The sequence below is a fragment of the Trichoplusia ni genome, chromosome 22 (genome assembly GCF_003590095.1).
Source record: "Trichoplusia ni isolate ovarian cell line Hi5 chromosome 22, tn1, whole genome shotgun sequence".
Classification (NCBI taxonomy): Eukaryota; Metazoa; Arthropoda; class Insecta; order Lepidoptera; family Noctuidae; genus Trichoplusia; species Trichoplusia ni.
This window is the reverse complement of record NC_039499.1, coordinates 630103-649059: the sequence shown is the minus strand read 5'-3', so window position 1 is coordinate 649059 and position 18957 is coordinate 630103. Positions and strand designations below refer to the sequence as shown.

The window sequence follows — 18957 nt, the reverse complement described above, 5'->3', positions numbered from 1 at the left end:
TTTTATCTACTTGCAAACAAATGCAGGCAAAGACAAGTCTATATCCGATATTTTATTTTGCAATTTGCACTTTGATCAAGGTTTGAAGAAATTATCGATAACACTAGATACAAATTTAGACAATCTAAATCATACCCATTAGTCATACTATTCTTATCTTTCATTACCAAAGCGATTTTTTTCTTAGTTGTTAGGTAAACCAAGCCAACCAACCGTATTATCAGTTTAATTCATAATTACCTACTGATTGATTCGATACAAATTATCGTTATAAGTACAGATAAATAAAAATGAAACGCATTTAAATTGTTTTATTTCTATTCTCTACTTAGTTCGAACTCAGACGCTAATAGATAAAGTATATATAATATTTAAGTTCAGTCGCAAACACGCAGATGAGATAAACAGGCGTCCGCGGAAATAAAAACATTATTTAAGATCGTCTATCAATTTCACTATACAATCTGTGACAGTGCTCGGTCAAACAAAGACAGACGTTCGGTCTTTAAAAAAAAAAACAAATAAAAAATATCAATCCAAATTCAAATAAATCATTCAGTGTCAAATTCAACTTGCCTCCAAATTTAAAATTATATTCTTTTTCATAAAAAGAGGTCTGTGAACAAAACAGTGTTTAATAAAATAATGGAATATTGATCTTCAACGTTATCAAGTGTGAAAGGTTAGTAAATATGTTACAATGTAACACATTTTGTATGTTGAAATTGAATACATTTTATTATCTGGCAGTAACTTTTACTTTTTATTGGCTGAATACCTAAAAGTTGTTTAATATCTTGAAGAGATGTTTCTTTTAGATGTAAATATTATTTAGATTAGCCTTGGTATTTATTTATCCATTGAGTTACCTTTTTTGGAAAAAAAATACAGTTTGGAAAATTGAAGGCAAACATATACTATCCACTTAAAGCTTAATACGTGTGTTACAAAATTTTAATAAATTAATTTGCAATTGAAGATTATAACAGATTAAACTTAACTTTTATTGATTGTTATTTAAAGCAAATACATGTTTCCTGTCCCCGTGTTTCTTTGTAACTGGCTCTTATAATAATTTCTTTCGGCCACCATCAAAAGTTCGGCAGACCGATTCATTTCATTTCTTCATAATTTGGCGCCAAAAACAACGACAACTTATGCACCAAATCAATACTGTGTAGTGTAAACACTGAATGTTTTATGTCACTGTCATTCGATTCATATTGAAACTAAACTAGCAACGATAATCCTTTGATCTCTCCATTTAACTATGACTGTAATATATGGTATTCCAAAACTTTATGTAAATATTATAACATAAGGTTATCCCGTTTCCTTTACACTATAGAAAGGGAAACGATGTGATCCCGAATTTTCTTAACAGAGAAATGAATTTCCAACAATTTCTTCATAGGAATATTTACGATGGTCTATTCAAGTATATTCGATTATGCGATGGGATGCGATAGATATTTAAATGTTATTCACATTGATACCTATTTTCTTTGAAACTGGTCCAAATTCTTTTTCAACAGAATTATACTATTTCGGGTGGACCTTTGCCTATACCGAGAAGGGTAAAGAGTATTGATACCCCTGTGGCGCCGTATTCCAAATTTAAACCAGATTTCATAAAGCTATATTCTTAATCTTTTATTAGTTTATAGTTTACAGAAAGTAACTGAAGATAAACAATAATGACAAAAATAAAAATACGGAGCCATCTATACTTAATACTCAATAATTTATTGCGTTGCATAAGGTACATGAAGGTCTTAAAAATATAATAATACAGAACCATTATGGACCCTGTAGGGCACAGCAATATCTTAGTATAATTCGAAAATATCTCAAATATCATTTCTTTTAGATAGGTACGCAATTCGGTAATGACGTAATGAGCATCAAACTTCAAGGTCTTGATAATCCACGAAAAATAGCCTACTAAGTGGCCCACGTAAGTGTCATGAAAGTGACACATGTATCGATAAACAACAAATAATCCAATTAATCATAGTTTTCTAATTACTAATCACAAACAATAATCGGATTCAAATAAGATTTAGATAATAGAGAATTATAAAAATACAACAGACAATATTTATAATCTCGATATCACACGATGAGGCCAGATAGGCCTTTGCCCTGCACTGGGCCGATAAAACGAGATCCGTTTATTACTACTCGTCTGCACTCATTATCTGATAGTGAGGGCTCATTTAGACAATGAAAGAAATATCGTACGAGTACATTACGGAGCCACATAGCTCTAATAGAAAATGTAACATTTCATCGCCAGCAATGTATTGCACTTTGCGCAATATTCCTCGCACCGTCCAAATCATTATCGATAGAAACAGTAACAAATGAGGAACGTCGACCTATTATAACCGTCCTCAAACTATTATAAGTATTTAAGTACACATGCACTCAGCCCTGTTTTGTTTGGTTAAGTACATTTCGATAACTCAACAGTTTATCGTAGTTCACTCGTCATTAAGGACTGTAAAAATGCTGTCAGCTTTCTTATTAGTTAATAACACATTGGTTTATGTAAACAACAATTTGTCCAGTGATATTTGTAAAGTCCTTGACCTTGGCAAGAATAAACTTTGCAAGGTCAAACTGAATATTTCTGTGTATAAAAAATAAAGAGTATTCTACGAAAGATAACTTACTAAAATCTGAAAAAAAAATACTTGCCTTCCATCGATAATCAAGGCATCATTCACCGGCCATTGTAAACAGCAGAATTGGGGTATAGAGGGTCTGCCAATACGATTTAAAATAATATTATTATGGTTTTCCAAGTGCGACAGCGCAATACATGGATTAGAGCTGCATCCCTCTTCCACTTCTGCAATTATATTCGTAGAAAACGTGGTGGTAGTCTCAAAGTAGTTTATTGGAAGGTTAAAATTAAATGTACTTTAGAGCCGTAACTCGCATAATCCCACTTACGTATCCCAAAAAACTAAGCAAATACTATGTAATATGTTCACCTGTTTGGCGGACTGCCAAGACCTATAACATATCCCGAGGACCGGACTCTCTAGACTCTAATGTAGCCTTTGTCGTAGTATACAAATAAAACGGAACTTTTTGTTACAGCATAAAAAATAAAAAATGCAGAAGAACGGCGGCGTCCGGAATCGTCACAAGGGTGAAAAGCAAAATGGCGTCGTTTCAGAAGTGGATGAAAAAAAAGACGAAGAGTTTATGATCAGGGAATCCCCATTGACAGAGCTGATCGACTCGTCGCTACACATCAGAGCTATCTACCATATATTCGTCGTCATCTTAGTTGTTCTGTTCTGTGATACAGTCATATATGACCTGGTGGAGAGAGGAAAGCAAGTAATCAATAAAATATTTAGTTTTTATTATTGGAAGATATGCGACAGCAGAAAAACAATCGAAAGTTTATGATAACTAAGTTAAAACAAAAGAACGAAGTTCTGGAAACATCTGCAGTTTAGGAAAGTTGTTTGAATTCCTCAAAGTTTCCACATTTATAAACGATTACGATACCAAAAATATTCGAAAAGTCACATCATGGAAACGGAACTAAAACTTTTTTATTTGGCACGGACAAACTTTCAGTTCTGTATATGCATTAGTTTCCGCAGACCATACATTATAATATTATGTTTCCGAAAACTGTTAAAACAAATGTTAATGTAGTGGATGTGTTGTCACGCGATCTTAAAGCATTTCCAATAACTTTCAGAGGCATGTTCCACGTTTAAATTTTAAAAGCTGTCACTCGACGACCCACTTTTCTAACAGACATTAAATACTTACCTATATAGATGTACAACTTTAAAAAGTTTATAATGTTAAAAAGGTGAAGTACTTTTTATGGCCAGCGTTCTTGCGTTAAAATAGTTTACTCGGCAGATATTTTCTTTAAAGCCCTTAAAGGCCAGGTGTTGAGAATTAGGACAGCAGCTTTTTAAAATATTTTATAAAATGAAATTTCTTAAGGTAGAATTACGTACTTTTCTTGTAGGATCAATATAGGGGTCACTGTTGTAGCAGCAGGATTTGGAGAAATACGAAGAGGAATAAAACTATGGCTGTATCAAATGGCAGTGGCGTTGATGTTATATCCTTTGCTCAGAATATACGCACTGTTTGGAAGCGTCGCCAGAAAATACCCAGGTAACAACACTACAAACAAAAGAATAGAAATATATAAACAAAAAGACTATATGGACATTAATGGGCAGCTGCACTTACTATTTGATAAGCAATCAACAACATTGCGTAGAAAAAATAAATGGCATTCGTATCATTTTTATAAAGGATGTCACAACTGAGAAATCAAGTCTGTGCAATTGTAGGGAAGAGTTCAAATACCAATTGATACGTAATCATCTTCCGTTTGATATTCAAACTAACTGATATTTGATAAAAAAGCACAAAGAATCAAGTATATTTTGTATTATTTGTGTACCTACATTTTTATTCAGAGCTACAATATAATTGTTCTTAAACCTTAATTCACAATGAAATGGATGAAGCAAAAGTATCACATTTTGTAGGTCAAAAACTACCCACCTCTAAAGGTTTACCTTCCAGCAATATAATTATAATTCCGTAATAAATAAAGCAGTGGGCAGAGTTAGTGAGTACTAAGTGGCTACCGGCCGCCTGGAGGAGTCTTTTGTTGCAAGCCGCCGCGGCGCTCTCACCGCGCCCTCCAATTAGTCACTTGGTTGCCCATAGCCCGGGATACTACTTTTTACACTGTTGTGCATTTTCCATCCAATCTTTTTGCTCCTATAGACTACCGTGCAACATTGATTGAGTTTTAGCTATGACGTAAAAAGCAAAGAGGTTGTTTCGAAATTTTCACTTTAAACTCAGCTTAAGAATCAGGGTCTGATCGCATCTTTATACAGCAGTTTTTACTGTAAATGGCTTTAGTCACAAGGCCTTCCAATTTTCCGCATCGCAGACTTTCATACAGCTCTACTATATATCTAGACAGCGACAGATTCCTGTACCACCTTAGAGTAAACGCCGACTTCAGACCGCTTCATGAAACTTCGTTGCATTCAAAACATACCTATAGGTATTCAACATCTGTTGAAGTCCAAATAATGTTCACTCAAAATATATATTGACTCTAAGGGAAAGTTTAATAATATTTCTGAAACTTTTAATTAGGTACCCTGTCTTTTGTTGGTTTAAACGGTGAGAAAACAATTTTAAAATAATTTCTAATTAAACTTTTTTATCGGGTTTGATCTGTTTAATCTGAATTATGGGTGGGAGTGAACTGTTGGTGTCGTGCAGTGCTGCGGTCGACGGTGGTGGTGATGGGGGTAGCGGGGCTCGTGGCTGTGGAGGTCACGCTGGCTGCTGTGCCGGTCTACGAGCTTGGCAGGAAGCATTTAGCACTAGGATCTTCAGCCAGTGTCACGTGTGAAATGGTATGTATTCCTTTCTTAACTTCAAAATTTCTTAGTCGATCACTCTTTATTTAGTAGTAAGCATGGTATAGTTAAATAAACAAAAGCGTAATTTATCTAAAGTTCTAAGACAAAGAATGTATTCATTGAAGTCCAAAGGAGACACCTACTTACTTAAGCCGCCTACGATCTATTTGTAATCTAGACTTAGAACATCCACCGACCTAAACACTAGATCTTATATTTGTACCTAGATCTTGCGAATATAATACTCCTAATAGAACGTTCATTGAATGACGCCCTAGTTTAGCAAACTGTGTCAAAACAGTTGTCAACAGTTTACATGTAGTGTCTACGTCATACGCATACTAAAAGGCGTTTATGACGAGTGCGAGAAATAACATGCAAGTTGCGGTACATTGACGTCAATGGTCAGTCACTTTTGATGCTACTGCCATAGCACCCAGCAATGTATTACAAATTGTACGCCATTCTCGCATCGTCTAAACAAGCCTTTACGTAATGTGTCTTGGTATCGCTTCTATAGGCTGTAAACAATGTGAACTGTCAAACTGTAGTTGTATCAATGTAATTAGATTTTGTGTTATCTTGTAATTACAATACGAAGTCTCAAGTATCTGAGTAATTAAATTACTTAGTAGGTTAACTTTGAAATTGTTTTGCATGGGAATTATTGTTAACCGAGTACCTACTGGCGTTGCCTGGAATTCGAGTAGGTAAACATAAGGTGTGCGTTGTTCCATGAAATAAATACTTTTGGATATTATGAGAAAAACAAAATGTTTAAGGGCTAAAGATGGAATTAAGAGAATCAGAATTAACTGTCCTTCCAAATGTATGAAACTTTTTACACGGACTGTAGCTATTAACCGGACAAAGTATGAAAATATTTGATGTTAAATTACACAAAGTTGAACGTTGAGTAATTTCTAACTTTCCGTTAACCAGTCAGATGTGTAAAACATACAAAATTCGTCAGGATAAACTGGACACAATAATTAATTCGTCGCCCCGTGATATCGCAATAGGTGGCAGTTTGTTTCGCGACTGTGATTTATCTACATAACAAAAGGAAAGTTTCAGGCAGACGCCAAACAAAGCGAACTCTGTAATACACAAACAGCCAACTTTCCTATATTCCCGTACTATATTATACTTACGTGTGACGTAAATCCCTATTGGAGCAATTTGCAACAATATCTCGCTAACTAACTTTTATTAGAAACGTACAAAGTGTCAAAGTTTGTTGATTACCAGGGCAGGTACTGTTGTGTAGACGTTTGTTTCTGTATGTGTAACTACTAACCTAAATCCAAGTAAACAATAAGAAACACAATTTTAATGTCCTATATAAAACCACACATTTAAGACACGTCACGCCAGCTCTATGTTCTCCCAATAATACTAAGAAAACAAAAAATATAGTTATAAACCGGATCAGCTTACTAAAAAACCGAGGACCAAAGCCTTAATACGAAAAAGGAAAACAAGAAAACTAAATCCCTTTTCCCTTTACGGCTTGCTCGTGAAAATAAGGGGCCATAAAGCTAGAGCAAATTACAAAGCAATCGAGACCGTATTCAATAGGTATTTGGCGAACATAAATGGCCGAACACTTCCTTCATTAGGTATCGAACAGTTAATTAGGATTAGATATAGGATAGTCTCGCTGTTCTATTGTTTTGTAGCTCTATTTTGTAGTTCCTGGTAATATGTGAAAGAGATTATTGACGGCTTGCAGTATTAATGTCTATTTATTCTCGAAAATGTTTCAGAGGTGTATCGGTCTAATTTAGAATATTCGACATTATGATTTCATTTCATTTTTGTATGCGTAACATATCTATTATAACTCTACTATAAAATTTATTTTAGGTTTTTGTAGAGCTGTTATAAACACATAAATTTCCCTTTGTAAAGAACCAACTCTGCACAAAACTATTTTTTAAATTTATTAAGCCAACTGTCTATTGAAGAATAATGTTAAAGATTTCGATCTCGCGAAAGATGTGAATACCATTTCCATTAAAAAAAAACTAGAGTAATCCAATTTAATATAAAAATTAAAATACGTACTCTAAGATGAAAGCTATGCTAGACCTGAACCACTCTTTTATAAATGACGTTAGATCCAAGAAGATTGCTATAAAAACGTTACAAGGTTTAGATTAAACGTCCAGTTAAGTGATTAAAGTCGCCATCTTGGTAACATTAAATAAAATGGTGTATTTAGTACAGTATGTAGTAGATAGCAGTGGCGTACAAAATTAAAGTGGTGTGTAATGAGCTTTTATCAAGCATCGTTAGACAGAAATCTCGCTTTTGTAAAATGTTGACGAAAATGTAACTCCCGTACTAGATTACCTGTAGGGAAGTTTTATGAAAGGGTCTGATAAATCAGTTAAAGCCTGCACTCAGATTAATTGCTCAGGCCTGTAAAAATGTGGTAGTTAACGCGTATCTTCAAAAATGTTGATACTTTAAAGTGTTTGAAACTATGGTAATGATATTTTTTTCTCAACTTTCACACAAAACCAGTTTCTAACTAAGCAGAGATTATATTATAGATGCTAGACAACTGACGAACAGTTATATATTTATAGAAACATGCATAATATAGGATTACACCCAGGCAGAACAAATAATCGTCAACACAGAACGTTTGTCCTGGGTGGGAAAAGAACCCACGACCGGTTAAGCAGTCGGACAGCCACTAGCAGTAAAAATAGTTTCCCGATATAAAAAAACTCTACAACCCCGTTAAACGGTAGGCTTAACTTCACCAGCGTACTTACTTGTTCAGACCAAAAAATATATATTAAAATTAGCAACACTCTCATGCTCGCCATTAATCTTGATTATAAATATTATTTACCCTTACGTTCTACCAAAATAACTTAAAATATAACACCAACTATTAAATATCAACGTAAATAAACACCTCTAGCTTTTGATTAATTACTGTGAAAACACCTTTGGCCTGCCATGTGGCAAAGTAAAAGAATTTAATTAAGTTTCAAATTTAGTTCGCCGGCGAACATAACATATGTACGGTGCTAACAACATTTTATAACTGCAAGTCACGATATTCATGGTCAGTTTCATACAGGAAAATGTGAGGTATTATAATTAACTTTTTTTAAAGTGGCACTGGTTAGTATTGGCCTATTTTGAAGGGTAATGACAGACCCCTATTATTGAGGCACCACTGTTTGCCTGTCTGCCCGTCACTCCGTCACTAGGCTGTATCTTATAAACCGTGACAGTTAGACAGTTAAAATTTTGACAGATTATGTATTTTTTTTACCATTGTACACATAATGAAAATAATAATCGTGATTAACTAACTGTTGGAACGGTCGTTTTATTGGGACACAAATAGATTTGTTTTTTCAGTGTTCTAACTGATTTGATGTTTTTTAGCGTATTTGTGACAGAATGTTTTCGAAAGGAAGTTCCATATAAACAGAAAGTCAAAGTAGATACAAAAAATTAAAAACAAAATAAGGTTTAGAAGACCCCAATTAAACAAAAAGTTATTCGACTAAGATAGAAAGTAGAGTTGTTATCGGAACTCTACGCGAGCTTAAGCAAACAATAAACACCAATGTTTTTAATGTTCTGGCAGTTTGTTAATCTGATTTTGTTCATCCACTTTTCTTGCTGACTATACACTCTTTAAATTACACACTTACATAACGCTTAGCTTACTGAAATAAAGAACAGTTTTAAAGCATTTTTCGCGAATATATTTCATGAGTTTGCACTAAAGTACGTCTGCATCGTGGCCGTAACTCACTGTGTAAGAGAGAAAAAAACAACTGGAAAAAGCGTCGAGATTTAGATTATTGCACGTATTATTTAGGTACATTTTTTATTAACACCAAAAAGAACACTTCTCGAATTTATTCCCTGCAAAAAGTGGTGTTCCAGACGCGATTTAGGGTTCCAGCGTATAGGGTAAAAACGAAAACAGCGGGCTTTTAGTTACAGGGTCTATTATTAAATCGACGCTGTCTGTCCGCCTGCCACTAAGTTATATCTATCTATGAAATATGGTAATTAGACTCTTGTAAGAATAAACATCGAGGATAACCAACGGTTGTAATGGACAAAAAATTGATAGGTGCTCATTTCTCGTCGTAAATTTGTTTTTCTTTAGCCTGTTTGTACGGAAACCTAGTCGCTAGTCCGACTTGCGCTTGACCGGTTTTTGATATAATATGTATATGAAAGTGTTACATAAATTTTCAGGATTTTCATTTGTCGCTCACGTCACACGTGCTCATGAACACATCACATCAGTTATATCTCCAAATATTGTTTCTCTTGTAAAATACGGGAACATACATTTTGGATACGGGCTCGTTTTGACACGAAACACGGTATTTCGACTATTTATGATGGCTATAAACAATTCCGTTTCTTAAATTGCTTGTATTTAAAATTTAATCCTCATTTTTGTGCCAGAACTCACTTGTTTGTTTCCCTTCATCTTTTTAAAACTCTATTCAACCTATAGGTTAACTTATTGTTTAAATTTAGAGATAAAGTATTTTTTTCAATTCTTACTTCTCAGTTTTCAATCAACCGTTTCTCTTTTCAGTTCCGATTGATGATGAAGCTAGTAGCGGTGTCCACAGCGTGCGGTCCTCGATGCCTAAACGGCACACCCCTACCAACATTCAAGCACTACGTCTATTTCCTATTCGCCCCAACCCTTCTGTACCGAGATCAATATCCCAGGTAAATTAGCTGCATGTTACTTCCAGAAACATCGCACGTACCGGTAATATCCTAGAACTTTGCAAAGCGAGCGTGAAGGTATGTGTCTGAAATAAATCGCGCTCTCGATAGCTGATATTGAGTGAAAGAGATCGTTTTAGTTTACAAATGGACTCTATACGAGGTAGTTTTACAATCCACGTTTGAAATATAGACGAGATATTTCGTTAAGCACGTAATCGTCTTTTACAGAAATTACGCTGATTTTAGACGAATAACGAATTTGTTTCAAAATTTGCAGTGGGATGTCAAATCTTTTAGATTTTTTTGTTTTGTGCCTTTTTTATCTTAATCCGATTATGTGATTATGTTCTATAATCAAACCTAGACAGAATATCTCGTTTAGAAACAGTTGACTATACCTAGGAGTACCTGCCACAGATGTGGACGAAATGGTAATACCACATAATTCGAGCAACGGAATTTGATTTGGTATTTGCGGTACCGAGTCGTCAGATCAAGGGGTTGCTTTCGGGTTGAGCGGCACATACCTACATACATATCTACATTGAAATACATAATTATAACTACAAAATTGAAGCTAGATCTTCAAAGCTCGTAACAAATAGGCATAGGTACTGTTTCTAGTCAGCAAGAAAAATCCATCTCATCCAGTCCAAACTTTTGTCACCATCACTTTACTTTAGCAAAATGCAGTTTATTCGGATATCACAAAAATACTTTAACACCAGAAAAGTATTAAAAACTAAACACCAATGTTATATGGTAGTTCATGGTATTGTAGCACATTTGACTTTATTCAGTGACTCTTTCAGAGCATACAAGTTGCATTGACAGCAAAACTAGTAGTTTTTATTGCATACAATCTATTGCGCAGGGTAACGAAGTCGGTTGATATCTTCTAACTTTTTTCAATACACAGAACGAAGACGATTAGATGGGGAAAGGTGGTGTTCCATTTCCTGGAGGTGGCAGCTATTGTGTTCTACTGCTGTTTCCTCTGGGAGAGGTTCATTATGCCGTACTGGTCTGATTACGGGAAAGAGAAGACGGTAAGATAATCCAAATTTTATGTGATGCTAAAGGGATGGTAACAGAATGAGTGCCGTAATTTCTGGTTTCTGACATATGGTAACCTATCTCTGGCAAAATTTCCTCCACATCTGGACACTTTTTTCCTGAAGTTGAGTAATACAATACATACATGTAGTATGTATGTATTGAATTGCCGGAAAGAAATCTGGTTTCCAGAAATTCGAGCGATTGCTTAAGACATTCTGAAAATGATACTTGCAAAAAGTGACAATTATTGACTATCTACACTTGACGCAAAATCGAGGCACTTTTTTATGTTACTAAAAATAGTCTAAACCAGAAAAATCTATATTATCGCAAAGCCTCACCAATTCGTTGTGAGCAATATATCTAAGTAAGTATTGCCTATAAATCTAGCACTATGTCGACATAAGTAATAAAGTGTTCTCCTGGGGCGACAGCTAAATTCGTATGCCCGCCGCGCCCTGGCACGAACGATTTAGCTCATGGCGACATCACACTAGAAAATGTATAACTTAACCTAAGTGTATTTTATGATATTGCTGCAGTTTAAACTGAAATATGAAGTATCGAAGCTGCAAAATATATTTTACTGATGTTCATTAATATATTCATGTATATATTTGAATCCTTTGCTTAAGGTGGAGGCGGGCACGCTAGTCCGCGGCATGTTTGCTTGCGTGCTGCCGGGCGTGATCTCGTTCCTGTGCGGCTTCTACTGCGTGCTGCACGCCTGGCTCAACGCCTGGGCTGAAATGCTCACCTTTGGGGACCGCTTGTTCTATGAGGTATCTCTATAAGCCTACTTGTAACGATACACGGTTTACTTGCGCTAGAGAACGGAAGCTTCTATGTTCAAAGCATTATATATTTATGGAATTTTCTATAGAACAAAGTTGCTTGTGACTTGTAATCACCAATTAATTTTACCTACTACTATATTCACAAACGACACCATACTTATTGCTGGTCTAAATGATTATATGTGAAGCACACAGCTCGACACTTTTTCTTGCTCTTCATGTGATGGGCTAAAATGACTAGAGCTGATTTTAACTGAGTAACTTTGGTGAAATACGGTGATATTTTAAATTAATTCATCGTCATTTCAAAAAATACAGCCATTCAAAAGAGATCTCAAAAACTAAGACGAATTTTTCCTTTTAGCATTGGTGGATAACATCCCGTTTCTCGATATACTACCGCCGTTGGAACCGTGTGGTCTACTCCTGGCTGCGAGATCACATCTACCTCCCGATCGCCCCTCACACGGGACGGTCTCTGGCGACGTTCATCGTATTCTTTGTAAGTTAACATTAGTATACCTTCTAACAATAAGAACTTAAAATTCGCTCTCCATTATTCTATAGGTACTGTTTACTCATTTCATTAAGGTATATACCTAAGTAGAAACCAAGAACTTTAAGTAGATTAGATCTACGTACGTAAATAACATTTTATTATGTGAATTCCTTTGATTGTTTTGATATTAAGTAATTAAAATAACCGTATACCTAATAAAACCAGATACTTCAAGGTCATATAAAACAGTCGAGTTGTAAAACACAAACAATACAGATGATACAAAGTTATACAGTAGACCAATTAAAATGCTGTAGTATTAGGTATTATGTCAATTTTACTATATCCTGATTCCATGACCTAAGTCTGACTTCTGCCCTTAAGTATACCATTGTAGGCGACTAATTGGCTTACATAGACTAGGCGGTTATTGCTTTATGTAAAATACTAATATGCAGATCTATTCAATCTGATTACACAGACGGCTGACCCGAATATAATTAAACCTAGACAAAGACGTTGATTAGAAACATAATCTTTGCAAATAATAGACATAACATCTTGATCCTGTGTCAGTAAGTCAATTCTAATTGAACGCGGTCATAGTGTAATTATACGTACTGCTAATTACTTATTAGTGAGGTCAGCAGCTGAGATCCTCTATAGATATGTAGAGGGCCTACTTAAACAATTGGCTGTAGCCATTGCTGCCTACGCACAGTTAACTACGAAACATAAAAGACAGAATTCTATTGAAAACTTTTGAACTCCTGTATTACTTGTCTCGGTGTATATTTTCTTTTGCAGTACCTACGTAAATCTGCGTTCAGAAATTTTTTTTTTGCTTACCGTCCTTAATTTGTTAATGAGGTAAAATGAATGAAACAATAATTTGTAAAATGATCAGCATTTAAAAAATACAAAAGAAAAAATAAGCACAATATCTACAAAAAATATACCCAAAATACAGGTTTTCCTAACAAAGGTAAACAATCAAGTGATTCACGTCACACGCACCCACCGGGCTTGGATACGACAAGATAAGGCTCCCCCAAGCCGCGAGCTCCCGGTCTAAGGAGGCTGTATCGCCTTCCGTTATATCTGACTCGATCTCGGAACAATAAACATGAGATACCCGCGACGCCGCGACGTAATCAAAGGTATTGTTGTCTCAGACTGGACAGACAAACACTCTTAAAGGAAAGTAGTTTGGACGATTTTAAAGGAAAAGCAGAAGTTTGTAAACAGAAAGATTTTTGTAATAAAGTTTTGTTTACACCGATGTACGGGAAGTGGGAAAACTTTTCGATTTTTACGATAGATGTTATCACTTCTTACCGAAGAAGTTAGTTAAATAATTCTGATATAAGTAGGTACCTACTTATCTAAAACTGCAGGTACTGCTAGGTGGGATAATTATTGGCTTCATAATCTGTTCCATTTTGAAACAAAGACTGAACAAAGCTTTATAAAAGGGCTTCTTCCCTAAGGTCAAAAACTGCTGACAAAGATAAATTTGGATATCTACTAATCTTTGCCTTTCTTTTCTAGGTGTCTTCAATAGCCCACGAAGTTATCCTATCATTATCTTTCGGCTTCTTCTACCCAGTGTTGCTAGTGGAATTCGGAATGCTTGGCGTTGTCATGGTGCCTCTGACGGCATCTAGCGGCCGTCGCTTCCCCAACGCATTTAATCTTATCATGTGGCTGAGTTTCTTCATAGGAAATGGTAAGCATTGATAATTTTAGTGCTTTTTGTCCTTTTGTGTGGCAAAAACCTTTTTTCCGCCTATGTAACTATATATTTCAATCAAAAAATAAAACTATATTTTAGACACCAAAAGATAGGTACATCGCTTCAAGACGATTGGATATTTTAAACTCTAAAATCTCTTCCTAGAGTACCAGAACTAAAATCTTTCATTTTACTAATGGCTTATTATAAAGACAAGATATAAAATATTGTTTGTTAGAGTTCAGTGCATGTGCACCGGGAGCACGCGAGTTACTCATTGTTTACGGACCTATTTACTTCCATATGATAACTCATTGATAAGACTATATTCCACAGCCGATATCGTAATTGTAAATTTGCTTCTAGAAAACATTCCGGTTAAATTATTTATCTAATAAATAATAATATTTATTTTACAGGTATCTTATGGAGTTTATACCCAATGGAATACTTTGCTCGCAAGAACTGTCCGCCTTCGGAAAACGATAGCTTCTTCATTCCAAAGTCTTGGACTTGCCCTGAAGTCATATTGAAGCCAGACTGGACATTCCAAAATCCCCTGACCATGTCCAACCAATCAGATAGGTAAACTGGATCTAAACTGGAATTCCTACAACCTTTTAAGTTAAGACAGTAGCAGTTGTATAAGTGAGACAGCGTTCTACTTCTGAGTATTGCGACCTCGCTTGCACTACTGAATTCGTATTACTTTAAGAGGCGGTTAGGCTTCCAGAGGCCCTAATCACAAGGACTATTACTCGACTAAGTCGAGTATTTCATAATGGACACAATTAGGTGAAATAATACTAATACCAAAATGTATTTTTTTACACATTTTACCTGTTATACCGCTTCGATGTGTATAAGTTTCCTCTTCCGATAGTGTTCGTGCTATGGGCCTGTCTAGGTAATGGCGTACTAGATAAGTAGACAACTTAAATTTATTTTAAACTTTTACACTTTTATAAATAAATTATGAAATGTATTTTATTACTTTTTCTTTTTTTCTCATCGACTAGACATTGATATGGGGCAATAATAAAAAAAGTGTTCATTTTAAAATCATTTATTGAATAAAAATAATAAGAAAAGTTATAATTCAGTATAATTCGACTCCTCAACGTAGGTAGTGTAGGTACTCAAGTAATAATAATATAAATTTGTTTTTGTTCTATAAAAAATATGAATTGGCGGAATAGTGTTGGCTTTAGTCAAAAATAACCTATGTAGAAAATAATATGTTTATTCTAACTTAAATTATTATATGTTTAACATAAAATAGAAAATAAAAATTATGAATTTGATTCGCAATTCCTAAACATTGAGTTTCATTAAAAACGAACACTATGATAGGACTACAGACATGAGGGTAGTTGGGGCATAAGGAATGTACTCTGATAAACCTATTGTAACTACGTCATCACAAGTAGAAGAACTCTAAGCATACACTTTATTGAAGTGAAAGTCTTTTGACACATTTATACGTAATTTAGTAAACTTTTTTAATATCGTCATGTAACAAATGTACTAACAATCTATTTTTCAAGTCGAGAAAGATTACCTTCTAGCTAAACATGTACGACATCAATAAAAAAATGTTTTAACACTTATCTGCGGGCCTACCGATACCTCTCAAAGGCTGATGCCACGTAGTTCCGTATCTCCTACAGTACATCCAACATTCTCTAAAAGATGACGGCAGGCCCCTTGTACCTATCAGTTCCACAAACTTGGTGTCGTCTTCGAACTCATGACACACAAGACTTAGTTCCACTCATATCAATCAAAATGGCATCTCTTCACAGCCCTTACTGACTATACAAGCACTACAAATATAACGACAGTACACTTAACATTAAATAAATCTAATTGTATAAGGAAACACTTACAATAATGCAAATATAAAAAATAACATACAGGAGGTAACGGAAAAGAGGGGTCATTATTAAATACCAAGTCTACCCATAGAAATGAAAAAAACTCCTCCAAGAAAACTGATGAAAACAGGTTCCCAAAAAAATTGTTGTCCATACAAAATTGTCATAAGATCATAATTATAACAGATCCTTAGCATTGCCCAATGTAGCTGCAATATACACTAGGACTTTCTTGAAAAATGCTGCTGTCATTTTTATGGGAAAAGCAGTGACTGAAACATGATGATTCCCCCGCATTTACGTTACATCCCGTATAATTGCAACTATAGATGAAAACTGTGCCAATTGTGTACTTAAAATTGTATTTATCATCCTAAAGTGTGACATAAAAAGTTTGAGATAATAAGTTTCATATAATTTTTGGTTTAAAATTTTAATCTCTGAGCAAAGTCCTTTTAGTATGTGCAAAAATTCAGACTTTTGGTAACAGTACACATATAAATGTTGTATATTTTTATTTAATTTTACTCTAAATGCACGGTGATTTTTGGACTTTGCTTGCAATAGTAGAAAAAAAGATAGACAGAGCATAGAGCAAACACATATCAACTTCGATATTTAAAATGGCTAGATAATTATTAAAATAGATTAGCTGTGCAGAATGCGATCCTTGGCATTTCAGTATTGGCTTTCCGGTTTTATTTAAAAACCAGTTGTTCTATCTACCTTTTTTATCTGAAGTCATAATATTGATATTACTGTGTTTATACGGCGGGTGTGCGATCCAGTTCTTTAAATAATGACGATGACATCCTGTAAGAGATAGAGAACATAACTTTAATCATAAATAAATCACACATCTTAAGTAAACATCGCACATTCCATTTATCAAGTAAAATAGTATTATTTAATCTGGTTGATAGAATTAAACGTGCAAAGTAAATTATTACTCGGCGGCAACGAGTCTAAAACTCAACTTACAAAATTTTCGCCACTTATGCGAACCTAGCCTAGATGGGCGATCTCAAGCAAAGATTAAAAATACATACTGCAATTTTGTAATGAAATTTCATGATAGATGTGACGCATATTGCAGACTTGAATAAACAAACATAAATCATATCATAATTATAGTAATAAAGACATCACTTACTTGCTTATCATATGCTGATATATGTAGGAAGGTATTATAGTGATGTTCACAACAGACGGACTGCCTTCAATAAGTCTTGATATTTCCTTATCTTTCATCCCCACAACATTTATCGTGTTAATTTCCAATAGCTGATGATCTGTTAGCAAGCCATTGCGAGCAGCAGATGAGTCTTTAACCAGTCCTACAATCCTGCCATCTTTGAAGTGGAATCCAACATGGCCGAGAGAATCCTTGTGTAAAGTTATGGTCCTCTCGAAGGGCCTGGAAATATAAGACAAAAAATGTTACCATGGGAAATAAGAGATTAATAAATAAAACACATATTCGGTACAGTGAGTGTGGTTAGTCATACTTTGATAAGCCATCTAACAAGATAAAGATATAAACATACATCCTAGATTAATTGATAAAATTGTGAGATTAATGACTAATACTACATAAATTTACTTTTACAACCATATCCTGTCATCTATAAAAAATGAAATAATATGTTCATACCTGTCCCGAACAGCCATAGAAATTCCATTGTTAGGAGATTTCTTCAGAAGAGCATGACATTGATCCATAGTCATACCAGCCAGTGCTATATTGTTGATTTCTAAAATCTGATCACCAAATCTCAATCCAGCCAATGCTGCTGGGCTGTTCGCAGCCACATAGCACACAAACACACCATTATTTACAGAGTGAAGCCTCACTCCACATTTTCCATCTCTGTCCTTGCACAGTACAACTGGCCTTATAGCCTGAGTAACTGTTGCCTTTGCCAATGTAGTTGATTGAGATGACAATGGTGCAATAAAGTTGCTGACAGCTGTAACTGCCCCACCCGAATGCATCTGTTGGCAAAATATAATCATGTATTTTCACGAATTCAAATTTGGTATACTGATGACTTGATTAATTGTATTGAAATTAATTAAACTAATTAATCAAATAACAATTTGAAGAATAAACTTCCTGTTACCCTATGGACAAATAGCACAACGCATTGTAAAGCAATTAGTTATATTCTATTATTTTAGTTTTTAATGATAAACTTACTGGTTGGAGCTGGTATTCAGGCATATTCAATGCTATTATGTCGGATGATAATTCGAGGCCCATGTATTCACCAAGAGCCGGATAAACATGTCCAGAAGGAGCGCTGGGATGGCTGGGCATATGGCTAGGCATGGGAGCCGCTGGAGGAAGGCTGTAAGACGGTGGCGCCTGATGCTGCGCCATTTGAGCCCTGACCATGGTATCCACTTTCATGTCCTCTAAAGACGGGTACAACGACATCTTGTTGATCAAATTAGACACTATATAAGCCACAAAACAAATATAATTCGACTTGAACGTATCCACAACTCCTATGAGTTCTATGACTAATTCGACTGTACTGTGAAGTGAATCATAAATTCATAACAAAAACCCAATTAATTGAAAAGGGAAAACCATTAGTGACGTCCGTATCAGATTACCACGGAAGATTAGTTCATACTATATCGATACTTGACACACATGAGTGATAGTCATAGTGATAGTCGATAACTTACAAATTTCATTTAGGACCTTACATAAAGCGTGGTGATTGGTCATTGGATGGTTTTCGATTTTGTTGTTTTGGGCAAAATACAATGATTTGCAGCTAGCCAACTT

The 18957-nt window shown here is 34.9% G+C and overlaps 2 protein-coding genes across 2 annotated transcripts; one reads left to right on the top strand and one right to left on the bottom strand.

Annotated features, from left to right (window-relative positions):
- The first annotated feature begins 335 nt into the window (after positions 1-335).
- LOC113504657 (sterol O-acyltransferase 1) lies at positions 336-15265 on the top strand. The gene is made up of 10 exons (XM_026887078.1): positions 336-682; positions 3112-3353; positions 4013-4164; positions 5305-5441; positions 10048-10187; positions 11110-11239; positions 11885-12031; positions 12411-12548; positions 14097-14274; positions 14700-15265. The coding sequence occupies exons 2-10, from the start codon at positions 3127-3129 to the stop codon at positions 14867-14869; spliced, it is 1419 nt and encodes a 472-aa protein (XP_026742879.1). The 5' UTR covers positions 336-682; positions 3112-3126; the 3' UTR covers positions 14870-15265.
- A 394-nt stretch (positions 15266-15659) lies between these two features.
- Positions 15660-18779, bottom strand: LOC113504658 (syntenin-1-like). The gene is made up of 4 exons (XM_026887079.1): positions 18358-18779; positions 17812-18152; positions 17311-17574; positions 15660-16970 (listed from the first exon to the last, which is right to left on the bottom strand). Exons 1-4 carry the CDS (start codon positions 18595-18597, stop codon positions 16922-16924), a joined length of 894 nt encoding a protein of 297 aa, XP_026742880.1. The 5' UTR covers positions 18598-18779; the 3' UTR covers positions 15660-16921.
- Between the last annotated feature and the right edge of the window lie 178 nt (positions 18780-18957).

Coding starts and splice junctions, on each gene's coding strand:
- LOC113504657 (XM_026887078.1), top strand. CDS start 3,127: ATGCAGAAGAACGGCGGCGTCCGGAATCGTCACAAGGGTGAAAAGCAA. Junction 3,354..4,012: donor GACCTGGTGGAGAGAGGAAA/GCAAGTAATCAA, acceptor CTTTTCTTGTAG/GATCAATATAGGGGTCACTG. Junction 12,549..14,096: donor CGACGTTCATCGTATTCTTT/GTAAGTTAACAT, acceptor TTTCTTTTCTAG/GTGTCTTCAATAGCCCACGA.
- LOC113504658 (XM_026887079.1), bottom strand. CDS start 18,597: ATGTCGTTGTACCCGTCTTTAGAGGACATGAAAGTGGATACCATGGTC. Junction 18,153..18,357: donor CTGAATACCAGCTCCAACCA/GTAAGTTTATCA, acceptor TTTTGCCAACAG/ATGCATTCGGGTGGGGCAGT. Junction 16,971..17,310: donor TATCAGCATATGATAAGCAA/GTAAGTGATGTC, acceptor TATCTCTTACAG/GATGTCATCGTCATTATTTA.